Source organism: Ambystoma mexicanum, chromosome 13, assembly GCF_040938575.1.
Source record: "Ambystoma mexicanum isolate Mex_15411 chromosome 13, UKY_AmexF1_1, whole genome shotgun sequence".
In the NCBI taxonomy this organism is placed as follows: Eukaryota; Metazoa; Chordata; class Amphibia; order Caudata; family Ambystomatidae; genus Ambystoma; species Ambystoma mexicanum.
The window spans coordinates 770,049,179-770,064,653 of record NC_090938.1 but is presented as its reverse complement, the minus strand read 5'-3'; the positions used below and the strand labels follow the sequence as shown (position 1 = coordinate 770,064,653).

The 15,475-nt window shown below is 47.9% G+C and overlaps 2 protein-coding genes across 2 annotated transcripts in view; both read right to left on the bottom strand.

Moving 5' to 3' along the window:
- The window catches only part of LOC138520550 (E3 ubiquitin-protein ligase TRIM39-like), a 936,034-nt gene that overhangs the window by 102,609 nt on the left and 817,950 nt on the right, over positions 1-15,475 (bottom strand). The window lies entirely within an intron of this gene.
- LOC138520552 (E3 ubiquitin-protein ligase TRIM39-like) overlaps positions 1-15,475 on the bottom strand; it is a 36,407-nt gene that overhangs the window by 10,429 nt on the left and 10,503 nt on the right. The window contains exons 3-4 of the mRNA XM_069632894.1: positions 7,480-7,818; positions 6,816-6,978 (exon numbers count right to left, since the gene is read on the bottom strand). Of these exons, the coding sequence (XP_069488995.1) occupies positions 6,816-6,978; positions 7,480-7,818 (502 nt within the window). The remainder of the gene's footprint in view (positions 1-6,815; positions 6,979-7,479; positions 7,819-15,475) is intronic.

Sequence of the window (15,475 nt, the reverse complement as noted above, 5' to 3'; positions counted from 1 at the left end):
GGTTAGGATGTTTTCCATCACAACTTAGTTGATTCACAAAACACAGTTTAGTTGAAATCTCATCACAGTGCTTCTCTCTCAGCACCATTAAACACAACCACTTCTTTGTCAGGATATAGCCACAGTGTTTCTCTCCTAACACTGTGAGCAACACCTGCTTCCTTCACAGTACATTCAACTTCTGTCTGGGTCACTTTATACCAGGACTTCCACTTCCATGTCTGCCTGGGTCACTTTATACCAGACTTCCACTTCCACTTCTGCCTGGGTCACTTTATACCTGGACTTCCACTTCCACTTCTGCCTGGGTCACTTTATACCAGGACTTCCACTGCCACTTCTGCCTGGGTCACTTTATACCAGACTTCCACTTCCACTTCTGCCTGGGTCACTTTATACCTGGACTTCCACTTCCACTTCTACCTGGGTCACTTTATACCAGGACTTCCACTTCCACTTCTGCCTGGGTCACTTTATACCAGGGCCTCCACTTCCCCTTCTGCCTGGGTCACTTTATACCAGTACCTTCACTTCCACTTCTGCCTGGGTCACTTTATACCAGGACTTCCACTTCCACTTCTGCCTGGGTCACTTTATACCAGGACTTCCACTTCTGCCTGGGTCACTTTATACCAGGACTTCCACTTCCACTTCTGCCTGGGTCACTTTATACCAGGACTTCCACTCCTGCCTGGGTCACTTTATACCAGGACTTCCACTTCTGCCTGGGTCACTTTATACCAGGACTTCCACTTCCACTTCTGCCTGGGTCACTTTGTACCAGGGCCTCCACTTCCTCTTCTGCCTGGGTCACTTTATACCAGTACCTTCACTTCCACTTCTGCCTGGGTCACTTTATACCAGGACTTCCACTTCTGCCTGGGTCACTTTATACCAGGACTTCCACTTCCACTTCTGCCTGGGTCACTTTATACCAGGACTTCCACTTCCACTTCTGCCTGGGTCACTTTATACCAGGACTTCCACTTCCACTTCTGCCTGGGTCACTTTATACCAGGACTTCCACTTCTGCCTGGGTCACTTTATACCAGGACTTCCACTTCTGCCTGGGTCACTTTATACCAGGACTTCCACTTCTGCCTGGGTCACTTTATACCAGGACTTCCACTTCTGCCTGGGTCATTTTATACCAGGACTTCCAATTCCACTTCTCCCTGGGTCACTTTATACCAGGACTTCCACTTCCACTTCTGCCTGGGTCAATTTATACCAGGACTTCCACTTCCACTTCTGTCTGGGTCACTTTATACCAGGACTTCCACTTCCCCTTCTGTCTGGGTCACTTTATACCAGGACTTCCACTTCCTCTTCTGCCTGGGTCACTTTATACCAGGACTTCCACTTCCACTTCTGCCTGGGTCACTTTATACCAGGACTTCCACTTCCTCTTCTGTCTGGGTCACGTTATACCAGGACTTCCACTTCCGCCTGGGTCACTTTATACCAGGACTTCCACTTCTGCCTGGGTCACTTTATACCAGGACTAACACTTCCACTTCTGCCTGGGTCACTTTATACCAGGACTTCCACTTCTGTCTGGGTCACTTTATACCAGGGCCTCCACTTCCACTTCTGCCTGGGTCACCTTATACCAGGACTTCCTCTTCTGCCTGGGTCACTTTATACCAGGACCTCCACTTCCACTTCTGTCTGGGTCACTTTAAACCAGGACTTCCAATTCCACTTCTGCCTGGGTCACTTTATACCAGGACTTCCAATTCCACTTCTGCCTGGGTCACGTTATACCAGGACTCCCACTTCCACTTCTGCCTGAGTCACCTTATACCAGGACTTCCACTTCCACTTCTGCCTGGGTCACGTTATACCAGGACTTCCACTTCCACTTCTGCCTGGGTCACGTTATACCAGGACTTCCACTACTTCTGTCTGGGTCACTTTATACCAGGACCTCCACTTCCACTTCTGCCTGGGTCACTTTATACCAGCACTTCCACTTCTGCCTGGGTCACTTTATACCAGGACTTCCACTTCCACTTCCGCCTGGGTCACTTTATACCAGGACTTCCAATTCCGCCTGGGTCACTTTATACCAGGACTTCCACTTCCGCCTGGGTCACTTTATACCGGGACTAACACTTCCACTTCTGCCTGGGTCACTTTATACCAGGACTTCCACTTCCACTTCTGCCTGGGTCACTTTATACCAGGACTTCCACTTCCGCCTGGGTCACTTTATAACAGGACTTCCACTTCCACTTCCGCCTGGGTCACTTTATACCAGGACTAACACTTCCACTTCTGCCTGGGTCACTTTATACCAGGACTTCCACTTCCACTTCTGCCTGGGTCACTTTATACCAGGACTTCCACTTCCTCTTCTGCCTGGGTCACTTTATACCAGGACTTCCACTTCCGCCTGGGTCACTTTATAACAGGACTTCCACTTCCGCCTGGGTCACTTTATACCAGGACTTCCACTTCCACTTCTGCCTGGGTCACTTTATACCAGCACTTCCACTTCCACTTCTGTCTGGGTCACTTTATACCAGGGTCTCCACTTCCTCTTCTGCCTGGGTCACTTTATACCAGGACTTCCATTTCCTCTTCTGCCTGGGTCACTTTATACCAGGACTTCCAATTCCACTTCTGCCTGGGTCACTTTATACCAGGACTTCCACTTCCACTTCTGTCTGGGTCACTTTATACCAGGGTCTCCACTTCCTCTTCTGCCTGGGTCACTTTATACCAGGACTTCCACTTCCACTTCTGTCTGGGTCACTTTATACCAGGACTTCCACTTCTTTCTGGGTCACTTTATACCAGGGTCTCCACTTCCTCTTCTGCCTGGGTCACTTTATACCAGGACTTCCATTTCCTCTTCTGCCTTGGTCACTTTATACCAGGACTTCCACTTCCACTTCTGCCTGGGTCAATTTATACCAGGACTTCCACTTCCACTTCTGTCTGGGTCACTTTATACCAGGACTTCCACTTCCACTTCTGTCTGGGTCACTTTATACCAGGACTTCCACTTCCATTTCTGTCTTGGTCACTTTATACCAGGACTTCCACTTCCACTTCTGTCTGGGTCACTTTATACCAGGACTTCCTCTTCTGCCTGGGTCACTTTATACCAGGACCTCCACTTCCACTTCTGTCTGGGTCACTTTAAACCAGGACTTCCAATTCCACTTCTGCCTGGGTCACTTTATACCAGGACTTCCAATTCCACTTCTGCCTGGGTCACGTTATACCAGGACTCCCACTTCCACTTCTGCCTGAGTCACCTTATACCAGGACTTCCACTTCCACTTCTGCCTGGGTCACGTTATACCAGGACTTCCACTTCCACTTCTGCCTGGGTCACGTTATACCAGGACTTCCACTACTTCTGTCTGGGTCACTTTATACCAGGACCTCCACTTCCACTTCTGCCTGGGTCACTTTATACCAGCACTTCCACTTCCGCCTGGGTCACTTTATACCAGGACTTCCACTTCCACTTCCGCCTGGGTCACTTTATACCAGGACTTCCAATTCCGCCTGGGTCACTTTATACCAGGACTTCCACTTCCGCCTGGGTCACTTTATACCGGGACTAACACTTCCACTTCTGCCTGGGTCACTTTATACCAGGATTTCCACTTCCACTTCTGCCTGGGTCACTTTATACCAGGACTTCCACTTCCGCCTGGGTCACTTTATAACAGGACTTCCACTTCCACTTCCGCCTGGGTCACTTTATACCAGGACTAACACTTCCACTTCTGCCTGGGTCACTTTATACCAGGACTTCCACTTCCACTTCTGCCTGGGTCACTTTATACCAGGACTTCCACTTCCTCTTCTGCCTGGGTCACTTTATACCAGGACTTCCACTTCCGCCTGGGTCACTTTATAACAGGACTTCCACTTCCGCCTGGGTCACTTTATACCAGGACTTCCACTTCCACTTCTGCCTGGGTCACTTTATACCAGCACTTCCACTTCCACTTCTGTCTGGGTCACTTTATACCAGGGTCTCCACTTCCTCTTCTGCCTGGGTCACTTTATACCAGGACTTCCATTTCCTCTTCTGCCTGGGTCACTTTATACCAGGACTTCCAATTCCACTTCTGCCTGGGTCACTTTATACCAGGACTTCCACTTCCACTTCTGTCTGGGTCACTTTATACCAGGGTCTCCACTTCCTCTTCTGCCTGGGTCACTTTATACCAGGACTTCCACTTCCACTTCTGTCTGGGTCACTTTATACCAGGACTTCCACTTCTGTCTGGGTCACTTTATACCAGGGTCTCCACTTCCTCTTCTGCCTGGGTCACTTTATACCAGGACTTCCATTTCCTCTTCTGCCTTGGTCACTTTATACCAGGACTTCCACTTCCACTTCTGCCTGGGTCAATTTATACCAGGACTTCCACTTCCACTTCTGTCTGGGTCACTTTATACCAGGACTTCCACTTCCACTTCTGTCTGGGTCACTTTATACCAGGACTTCCACTTCCATTTCTGTCTTGGTCACTTTATACCAGGACTTCCACTTCCACTTCTGTCTGGGTCACTTTATACCAGGACTTCCACTTCCACTTCTGTCTGGGTCACTTTATACCAGGACTTCCACTTCCACTTCTGTCTGGTTCACTTTATACCAGGACTTCCACTTCCACTTCTGTCTGGGTCACTTTATACCAGGACTTCCACTTCCACTTCTGCCTGGGTCACATTATACCAGGACTTCCACTTCCACTTCTGTCTGGGTCACTTTATACCAAAGACAGCGATACTATGTAACGGAGTGGTCAGGTGAAAGGAAGTAGCCCAGTCGAAAGTCTCCGTTACAAGTGAACTGTTTGAAACATAAGCGTATGATCAGCAAAAGTGAAATAAAGGAGAGAACTCCAAGTGACATTTAGTCGAAGTGGTCCTGTGAAGGTCATAGTTAAATCCATCGCACAATCTAAAGTCTTCGACTTGCTTGCATTGAAGAGACATTCTGAAAAGGGGTCCGAGCCCGACAGAGGGAAACCCGAAGAGAGATAAGCTTGGGGAAGGGAGCCTCCTTGCTTGTTCGTGTTGAATTACATATTTAGAGGGGTCTGAGCCTGACAGAGGGAGACCCAAAGTGAGACAAGCTTGGGGCAAGAAGCCCCTTACTTCTTTGTGTTGCTCTTTATTTTTTGTGAGTTCTGAGCTCGGCAGAGGGGGACCTTCGTGAACTGTTTTGGATGTAACCTTGTTTTGAAGTCAAAGAAAAGAGACTTAAACGTGGAAGGCCAGGCGGGCCTCGATCCACGTGGTGAACTGTTTATTTTTATAGAAGCTGCGCTAGAGTGTGTCATCCTGCCTACAGGGACAGCCTTATTCTGGGAGGTTTAATATGAGGAAGAGAGCTCGTTCAACCACACTTACTTATTTGAACATTGATTTTCCTTTCGCGTACATTTTTCCTTTTTACACTTTTATACAAAGAATAGAGCAGGCATTAGGTTTTGTTAACATAGGTCATTTTGATTTGACAGACTCCACTAGGACTACGGTATTAATTATTTGATGGTCGAAACTACTCCCATCTTGGTTATAGGGCAGAATTGGAGTTTCTCCAACAGTAAACATTTCAATAAAAGTTTTACAAATTGTACCCATCGTGTCATTGTCATACTTGTGATACCATGCCTCCCCTACCGCAAGCAATGTCTCTTTATCTCCTGAACATCAACTTTCTTAGAGGGCCACTTTTCAACCACTCTTGTCTTTTTGTTAAGCCACAAACCAAGTACTTTCAATTCAACCTCTATTGGCTTTGACAATGTTAATTCATGACTAGTTGCTGTTCCTTTCACACCATAGTCATTCATTTACAAGCTCTACCTTTAAAGATGTTATATTAGCCTCTTTTCCTCAGCTAACAACAGTTATTCTCAAAGAAACCTTTACTTTAGCTTCATTTGGCTGAGGGCAATGCTTGTCCAACTCTTGGCTTATTGTAATGCTTGTTTTCTTTGGGTCACAATATTGAGGTTTAATACCCGGTTTAATACACTGTTATTGTGACTTTACTCAGGCTTGGTCTTCGTGTTAAAATCACTTTTAGGCACACGCAACCCTTATTAATTTTGTTAAAGCTGTTTTTTAATCATTTATAATGTTCAAAACCTCCTTCCACAGCATATTCGTCTGTACACGAGTGCTACAATTGTTGCACTCCATTGTCTGACACGCTCCGGTCAGCTTCAGTCAATTTCACTCCCTCGCGAGTGAAAGCAACTGGTTACAATTGCCTGCCTGACAATGCCTGAAGGCTTGAGAATGCGCAGAAACACTCACCGGCCTCTTGGGCCACTGACAAAGGCTGCTGGACTTCTACTACAGTGGTGTTCTCGACTCTGCATACTTCCCTCAGCAAGCTGCCTTCGGTCCCACCCCAGAGGCATGGAGTTCAGCTCACCATGACCCCCTGGAGCATGCCAGCCTCCAGGCATGGTGTGCTGGATGCTTCTTGCTGTGAAATCTCTAAAATCAGGTTCACATGGGGTAAAGCTTTCAAATCTTAAGCTTCCCGCTGCGCAATCTTTGCAATCCAGGCTTTGGGGGAAAAGGACCAACTCAGTACTAGTAACTGGAATAATCCTTGTGTCCTTTCTTTCCTCCCACTTCTGTGGATTCTGCCAGCAACGTGCTTTCCTCTGCCACTTTCTCCTGCCCCAGCTGCTTCTGCTGCTGCTACAACTGCTACTGCCCCTCCAGCCACAACCACAACTAATGGCCTACACAAGAAGAAGCTTTTTAAGCCTCTCAGCCTCCCTCGGGTATGCTGTTAAGCCTAATTGCCTGACCTTCAGGTCTGCATTGCTCTTCAGCCATCTTCTTCATCCCAGTACTCTTGGGATTATGGGACTTGGAGTCCCAAACATCAAAGTTAGTTCTAAATGGTAATTTACTATTTTTGACTTTAGAACTATTTTGCTTATACATGTTTACAAATGCTTCATCCTGTTTCTTCACAGAAGGGAAAGGCAGTTCATGTAGGCCACCATTTATAGGTTTCCTTTCTCTGTACCTTTGGGAGCAAGGGGGGATTTTTAGTAACTCCCTGTCCTGCTGAACCCGTTCTATCTCTGGGATCAGGCCCCTGTGGGTGGATTGCTGCTCTAGTTCTATAGGTTTCTGATCCCCTCTCACCTTCAGTAGATCCACGTCCTGTTGCTAACACTTCCTCGCCAGCTCAGGGGTCAGGTCCCTGGCAGTGGATCGTTGCTCGTACAGGTCTATAGATTCCTGTCTCACCTTCAGTAGCTTCCTGTCCTGCTGATGATACCCCTGTTCCATCTCTGGGATCAGGCCCCTGTGGGTGGATTGCTGCGCTAGTTCTATAGGTTTCTGATCCCCTCTCACCTTCAGTAGATCCACGTCCTGTTGCTAACACTTCCTCGCCAGCTCAGGGGTCAGGTCCCTGGCAGTGGATCGTTGCTCGTACAGGTCTATAGATTCCTGTCTCACCTTCAGTAGCTCCCTGTCCTGCTGCTGACACCTCTGTTCTATCTCTGGGATCAGGCCCCTGTGGGTGGATTGCTGCGCTAGTTCTATAGATTTCTGATTCCCTCTCACCTTCAGTAGATCCACGTCCTGCTGCTGGCACTTCCTCTCCAGCTCTGTGATCAGGCTCCTGTGGGTGCTTTGCTGCTTCTCCAGTCGGGTCAGTTTCTCCTGAATCTTCTTCATCTTCTCCTCTTGCTCCTTCTCCAGTCTGCTGAGCAGCTGCTGTTTCTCCTTCTCCAGGAACTGCTTCAGGTGCACAAATGTACTAAGGATGCTCTCTCTCTGCTTCATAATGTTTCCCTTAAAAATAGATTTAAACAAACAATAGACGCATTATATTTCTGATTATTATATTAACTATCATATAATATCTTACATATAACACCTGTAGTGGTTCCCTCTCAATAACTCTTAAAAGCATAAACCTAACACATGTGAATTACCGATTGGCAATGATTATTGTTTATAAACCAGTTTTTATTAAGTGTTCTCCATATTCCAATATTATTCATCATATCCTTGTTCAAATACACATTTTTGTTAGTGTTGACCATTTGTCCTATCCCATTCCTCCTTCCTCTCCCTCATTCTACCCCCTTCCTTCCCTTGCCCCCAATCCCCTGCCTCCTCCCTCCTGTAGTATCTCGTACCGATGTGCCCCTTCTCTCAGGCATCCATTCCCATTTCCCCCATATCTTCTGACACTTCCTCATGGACCCACCGCCCTATTCATGTACATGATCTGCTCCATTCTGCTGCAATGGTCCATTCCAATCTCTCAGCTTCCCATAGTGGGCATTTCCTAGGTCTCCCATTTTGCCACTAGGTCCCTTTTTACCACCATCGATGGTATGTGTATCAGTGTCTCTTCCCCTCTACTTCCTTCACACTCCCCTCTTATATGCAGTAACATCATCTTAGGAATGTTCCCACTTCCCTGCCACATTTGAGACACCGGCCATGCGTTACTCTACCCCTGTTATGCAGTCTATCTCTGGAATGGTATACTCTGTGCAGAACGTTGTATTGTATGAGCCTCATCCTGGGTGATACATTAACCTCTCTTGAAGCCACTCGCGCTTCTATCCATTTTTCCTCCTCCTGGGTTCCTGGGTCTCTTTCCCATCTCCCTTTCAGGTGTGACATGGGGGGGGGGGTTATTTATGACTTGATATAGTGTTGTTATCCCTTTCCCCTCTATTTTCTCTGTGAATAGATTAATCTCCGGGCGAGGAGGGGGTGTTTGGGGAAGTCCAATTCCCCTCCAAATTAAGCTTCTACAGCGTGTTTTAGTCTCATGTATTTGAAGAATTCTTCCGGGCCCAGTCCATATTTTTCCTGCATTGTTGGAATGGGTTAATCTCTATTATCCACTATATCTCCCACTCTGCATATTTCCTTTTCCATCCAATGTGGCTGCCTCCCTAGCTTTTATATCTAATATTGGGATTTTCCCACAGTGGGGACTGTCTGGTAGCTTTCCCCTTCCATCCCATTGCGTGTGTGACTTCCTTCCTGATCTGCACCAATCTCGATCCTGCTGGGGGGAGAGTACCCTTCGCCCTGGCTTCCGTACAGTATCTGTAAGGTGGTTCAGCCTTCCATTCGCGACAGTTTCAGTCTTGTGTGAGCTAGATTTCCCCAACAAATACCCACTCCTTTGCTACCAGCAGATGGGCCGCCCAGTAGTATTTCCATATATCCGGCAGTCCTACCCCTCCTTCATATACCGCTTTTGAGAGCATCCGGAGGGCTATGCGTGGATTCTTGTCACCCCATAATAGTCCTCTTTATAGCTTCGATGCTTGTGAACTGTATCTTGGTTGTTTTCACCGAAGTGTTCTGCAAGACATATAGCAGTCTGGGCAGTGCCATCATTTTTAATAAATTGACCCTTCCGAGCAGTGTTATAGGTAGGTTAGACCAATGTTCAGCGTCTTCTTGTAGTCTGCGATTTATTGGTTCTAGATTATTTTTAAGAAACACATGTTCTTCCTTTTGCACAGTTATACCCAGCTACTTAAATCCCCCTTGCTCCACCCCGAGGGGTCATTCCTCAGGGACTGCATCTTTTCCCTGCTGTACTGGTAATATGACTGATTTCTCCCAGTTAACTCTCCAGACTGGAGTAAATTCTGAACTCCCGTATGGTATCCATTACCCTTGGGCCCGTTCTTCTGGGATCCCTCAGATATATCAGAAGATCGTCTGCATATAGAGAGATTTTATCTTCCCAGTTCCTGGGCCATCAGAACCCTTGAATTGTAGGATCCGCTCTAATGCACTCAGCTAGTGGTTCGATCGCTATGAAGGATAGCAGCAGCGACAGTGGACATCCTTGTCTCATGCCCCTCTGGAGCGGGAAGATACGGGATATGTGCCCATTCACTCTAACTTTCGCGAGTGGTTGTGCATTTAGTAGTTTCTTCTATCTTATGAAGTTGGGGCCCAGGCCTATTGCACCAAACCAAAGGCCTTCTCTAGTGCCATTATTGCCTGGGGACCCTCCAATGAGTCAGATAATACTAAAGTGTAATGTGCCCTTCTCAGGTTCATCCTTTTGCTCTTCCTGGAACAAAACCACATTGACCCGAGTTCATTAGCTTGCTTATTACCCCTACTAGCCAAGTTGCTAGTATCTTGGCTAGGACCTTTGCCTCTCCATTCAGCAAAGATATGGGACGGTACGAGGCACATTTATCGGTGGGTTTACCTTTTTTGAGTATTATCACTATTGTAGCCATTCTCACGTCAGAGTGTGCCTTGTGCACAGTTTTCCATGAACATGTCCCACATTGGCTTGACCACCTTGTCTCTGATGTATTTCCAAAATTCATTCGGGATTCCATTTGGTCCTGGGGTTTCCCCGAATTTAAGCTCTTAATTACCTCTTGTACTTCCTCCATCGTTATATCAATATCCATTACTGGTCGCGTTTGTTCAGCTACCTGTGGCAGGTTTACCCCATCTAAGTATCTCCCAATTTCAATCTCTGTAGGATCTCTGTAGGCCCTGGGACCGCACTGTATAGCCCCTGGTAAAAAATGTGCAAAGTTGTCTACTATTTTTTCCCCTTCCGTGTAGATTGTTCCCTCCTCATTACCGATGCCCTTAACCCATCTGTACTCCTCCTCCCGTTTCTCCAACCATGCAAGCATCCTTTCACCTTTGGACCCGAGTTCATACACTCTGGCTTTCATGGCCCAGCATGCCTTTTTTGCCTCATCTGTCACCACTTCTTTGTATTGCCCAGCAACTTTTAGCATCTCTATTTTAGATTCTATTGCTTGTTCGTCTACGTGCCTCTTTTCTGTCCTAGCCACCTCTTCTTCTTCTAGTGTCTCCAGCTTTTCCTTTCTTTCTAGTACTACTACTACTGTGTTATACTTCCCAAAGTGTGCAGCCACTCTTCACTGTGCCCTCATTCAATTCAAAGTTTTTCCCTGTACAGTCTTTCATCTCCTCCCGTATTGTCTCAATCCCTAGGTGGTATGTGTTTAGTCCCCACTCCCCTTTCCCCTGCAGTCCCTCCCCTCTTATCGTAATATACAGCGGGGCATAATCCGATATCCCTCTTGTCAGGTATTCCGCTTCCAATACCCTTCCGGTGATGGTACATTGTACCAAAAAGTAGTCTAAGTGAGACATTGAGTCGTGTGCTCAGCAATAGTACGAGAACTGTCTTTTACCGGAGTGTAACCCTCTCCAGACATCCCCTAATCCTGTTGCCTCCAAAAAGGTCGCCAGTTTGGTGCGCGTCTCCCGCCCGGGAGTTCCCCCATCTGAGGACATCTATTCGTCCGTGAAGGACGTCAGTAAAGTCACCTCTCACTATGGTTTCATTTGCACCATGTGTTGCCAATGTCACCTGTATCTTGTTAAGTAAGTCCGGCTGTAATGGTGGAGGTGCGTACACATTCAGTATGGTAATTGCTTCCCCCCATAATTCCCCCGGTCACTACCAGATATCGTCCTCCCCTTCTCTCTCCACTTGACCCAACTGGAATGGAATGCTATGAAGTCACGCGCAGGTCAGTGGCCACGCAGCGACTGCGGAAATCACCCAAGAACGGACAACAATCCTGCGGCAAGATTCGGTCTGGCAGCCCTTTCATGTGGAGTAAATGGAGGTTGCCATGGAGATTGACAACAAAGACATTCCTCCCGAGTCACGTGAGGAACCAGCGTACGCTACGACGGCCTGTCCACGTTCTGTCTCCGCCCCCCCAGGAAGTTAAATAGTCATCCCTTCCTGTGCTCCAGTGCTTCTAATTGAAGTTGTGCCATTCCGTTCCTCCGACGAACTACTTTTCGTCCTTGCTTGAGACTTACTTGTGGATATCCGGCTTTTGACTCCTGCTTCGTTTTTGGACCTGACCTTGCCCCTCGATTCTGCTAAAGTTTTGCCTTTCTGCTATATGACCTCGGACTGCCTTGACCTGCTATCTCTCTCCGATTCCATTACGACGCTTACCGGTGTGGGACTCCTCTCCTATTCCATCCCGCTTCCCTCCAAACTCTGCTTCCCGTACCTTGCAGCATACTGCAGTAGGGCAGCATCGCCTTTTGACACCTTCAGCGCTTCACTGTCCTTATGCAACTTTAACTCTTCATGCTGCGGTAAGCTATCTGAGTTATTTCTGGGAACAAATTGTATTTCTGCTCTCTATCACCCGGCTCCCTCATACCAGTGCTCCCGAACTACCTGTACCATAACGCCTTGCAACTACCAGCAACTTTGGATTACCTTTCTTCATGCTATTGTTTAACATCCGTGTAGTGAACTTTCTCCAGTAGCGAACCGCTCAACCCTTGGAAATTCTAGTGCACATTGAACGCTCTGCTGATCAGTGCACCATCCCGTCACCAGTGCGTCCCTCGTGCCGCCCGGGGTAGTATCCTACACTAACCTTCCCGTTTGTTATTTTCTCCCGTCGTTGCTACCTTTTGGTTCGGCTTTGACCTACATTTTGGTGGTAAGACTTGAACCCTGACTGGGAGTGGGGTGGTATTAGGGGTTCTTCTGTCTATCCAGTACTCATTACCCATGGTTTCTTTAGGTTTGGGAATCCTGTCCTTAGCAAGACAATAACAAGGTACTTGTTCCGCTCTCTAGTGAGATTGCATGTGTTTATTGGTGTTCGGGCCATTAACGCTTGTTATTTCTTTTTCAGCATTGGTGTAAGCGGTGCGTGTGTTCCCCGCTCTTTTGTGAGATCAACTCCTCTGTCTGTCTTTTAATAACAGCAGAGGGGTGTGTCGTAAAAAAGAGTTTCCCTCAAGTTGAGGAGGCTTGTATTCTCGGAGGTCGTTTTCGAATCAAGCTCGTTGTCGATCCCGCCCTTGTGGCTTTGTCTACCTCCGAGACGACATCGCCCCTAGCAGTATAGGTGCAGTGAGTAACATACGACTGATGTGGACTGCCACCCCGCTGGTGCCTCTGTAGTATCCCGCATGTTCCACCAACGTGTATTGACCCCTGCCCAGAAACCTACACTCTGAGCCATCAAGTGCGTTTCCTGCAATAGTACTATGCAGGCTTTCTGCCTCATCAAATACTTTGTCACCAGCCCCTCTCTACATCTCATAATTTCGGCATTTCACAACCCTACATTCTCCTTGCATCGTTCCGTGTAGTGTCATTTGCCTCTGCATTGTCCTTTCCCAGGTGCGAGATCCCTTGCCTTGTTGTTAAGTCAAGATGTATACCGAACTGCATTTGTGCATGTCTAACTACCCATATTCTCTCGCTCCCTGCCCCTTGACCTCTCGAACAAACCCAACAACACCACCCTCCCCCACCCTATATTTCCCCCCAACTTATCTGTTGACTCCAAAACAACTATTGCTCGTCCGAACCCTTGATAGGGGTCTCGGGATTTGCAAGGGGGGCTATGCCTGCTGGCCGCTCTACCCGAAATCTTGATTTTTACCCACTTGAGTCTGTTGCTTATTCACTGTTGTTGCTCTCATTCTCCCCCTCCCCACTCCACCCACCTCCTGGGCCCACATCAATGTCAATTATTTGCAGTCTATCTTGCATATCTGCTGTTAACTGACTTCCAACTGCTTTTCCCTTCTCACCGTGGGGGCCATTTCTGTTCCTGCTTTTTTGTTTTGCCCCTTCTGCTTTATGCATTGCAGTGGGCCGATTGTTTCTGTCCAGTCCCATGCATCAGAAGGTCGCGTGACGAACCTAACTCCCTGAGGTCTGCAGACTTTTAGTGTTGCTGGATAAATTGTGACATACTTCATTTCTTTTCCCCTAGCTTCCTGTGCACCGCGTCAAAGGATTGCTGCGCATTTTGTACCGCTTTGGTGAAGTCGGGGTATATTGCAATCCTTGCCCCATTATACTCCAGAGTTCCCTTCTTTCTTGCTGCTTGTAAGATTACATCTCGATCGTGGTAATTTAACAGCTTGGCAATGATTTGTCTTGGTGGGACACCTCGCAGTGGCTCCTTACTTCGTACTACGTGCCCTTTCAATTGAGAAACATTTAGACAGCCCATGTGGGCCCATCTTTCTTCCATCTGCTGCGTCCTTTTCTACATTTTTATCATGTCTCAAGGGGGTTATTACATCTTCGACAGACGATATACGCTCTTCCGCTTCTCCGACTCGCGCTGACACTTATGCAGGTACTATCTCCGGAGACTGACATCCAGACCTACTGCATCTATCCTTTGCTCCAGCTTTGTCTTTGCCTCGTGTACGGCTCTCAAGATTTCCTGGGTAGCCTGAGATTCTGTGTTTCCCGTGTCCTCCATTGTCGACTATGGTCTTGTCTCCGGTGCTTGTTGTGTTTTGGGCCTTCCTGTCCTATATGCATCAATCTTAAACTGATGGTTTGGTTTCTTGCCCCTATACTTATCCATTTTCATAATTGGGTGTAGCGTGGGTATCACACTTTTGCCCTCTGTATAGTCTTCCAGACAATTCCCTCTGCACTCTGTCCTGCCCCGCTCCCTCTATCTCCTTTGTTGCTGTGCCTCCTTGTAATAGCTCCTTTTACCAGCCCCTCTTCTGCAGGGCTTCCCATGCACCGTTTCACTGTTGACCTGGGGAGGGGGGTTTTTTAAAATCCTGATGTGTCCCTTGCCCCAATTCCGTTCGGCCATAGGGCTCTGGTTAGCCGATTGTCTGGAGGTGACTCCCAGCGCCTGACAATGGGTTGTAGTAGCTACTTGTGTTCCTTGCTGGTTGGCGCTGGGTACTGTGAGAAACCAGAAGGTGTCTCACCCGCTAGTCCCCACGGATCTCTCTCTCAGGTGGCCAGGGCACGGCCATCCCCTTTGGATCCAGACCCTGGGGGTGGGCCAGTGCGGGAGGATCATCTGGGTCAGGGGTACTTGGGGAGTGGGAGTGGGACACCTGATGGCGAGATGCAGTATCCCTTTCCCTCTAACACCTTTAACCCCTCCTACCAGGTAGGATACCGGGGAACTTTAACTCCCTCCCCTTCCCTACACGAACACTGCTACACCGACCGCCCACTCTGGGAGAAAACAGACTAATAACTGAGCAATGTACCTGACCTGTCTGACTACCATGGTCAGGCAGAGTCAGGCAATTACCTGACAATACACACCTGACTTCAATTGAACTTCCCCACACGGATAAAAGGCAGAGTACGAGAGCACAATTTGAGCGAGGCAAAGTACACGAAGTTGTGGTTCTTCCCAGACAGCAGGTGAGCCGATGGAGAGAGACGGCAGACCGAGAAAGGAGAACAAGGAAGGAGATACCCTTGACATTTTCGACGAGGGATCGTTATACTCGTAGGAACTTGAAAGCAGCATGTGTAAGGCCAACAAGGGAAACCGAAGAATCCTGTATTGTGTGCCTGAGATTTCCGAGGCCCTCCTGCATGAATGACCGAGTCTGGGAGGAGCAGCAGCCACTGTGGTATCGTCCTTGGCTCCGAGAACAAAGCCGCATACAGAGAAATCAACAC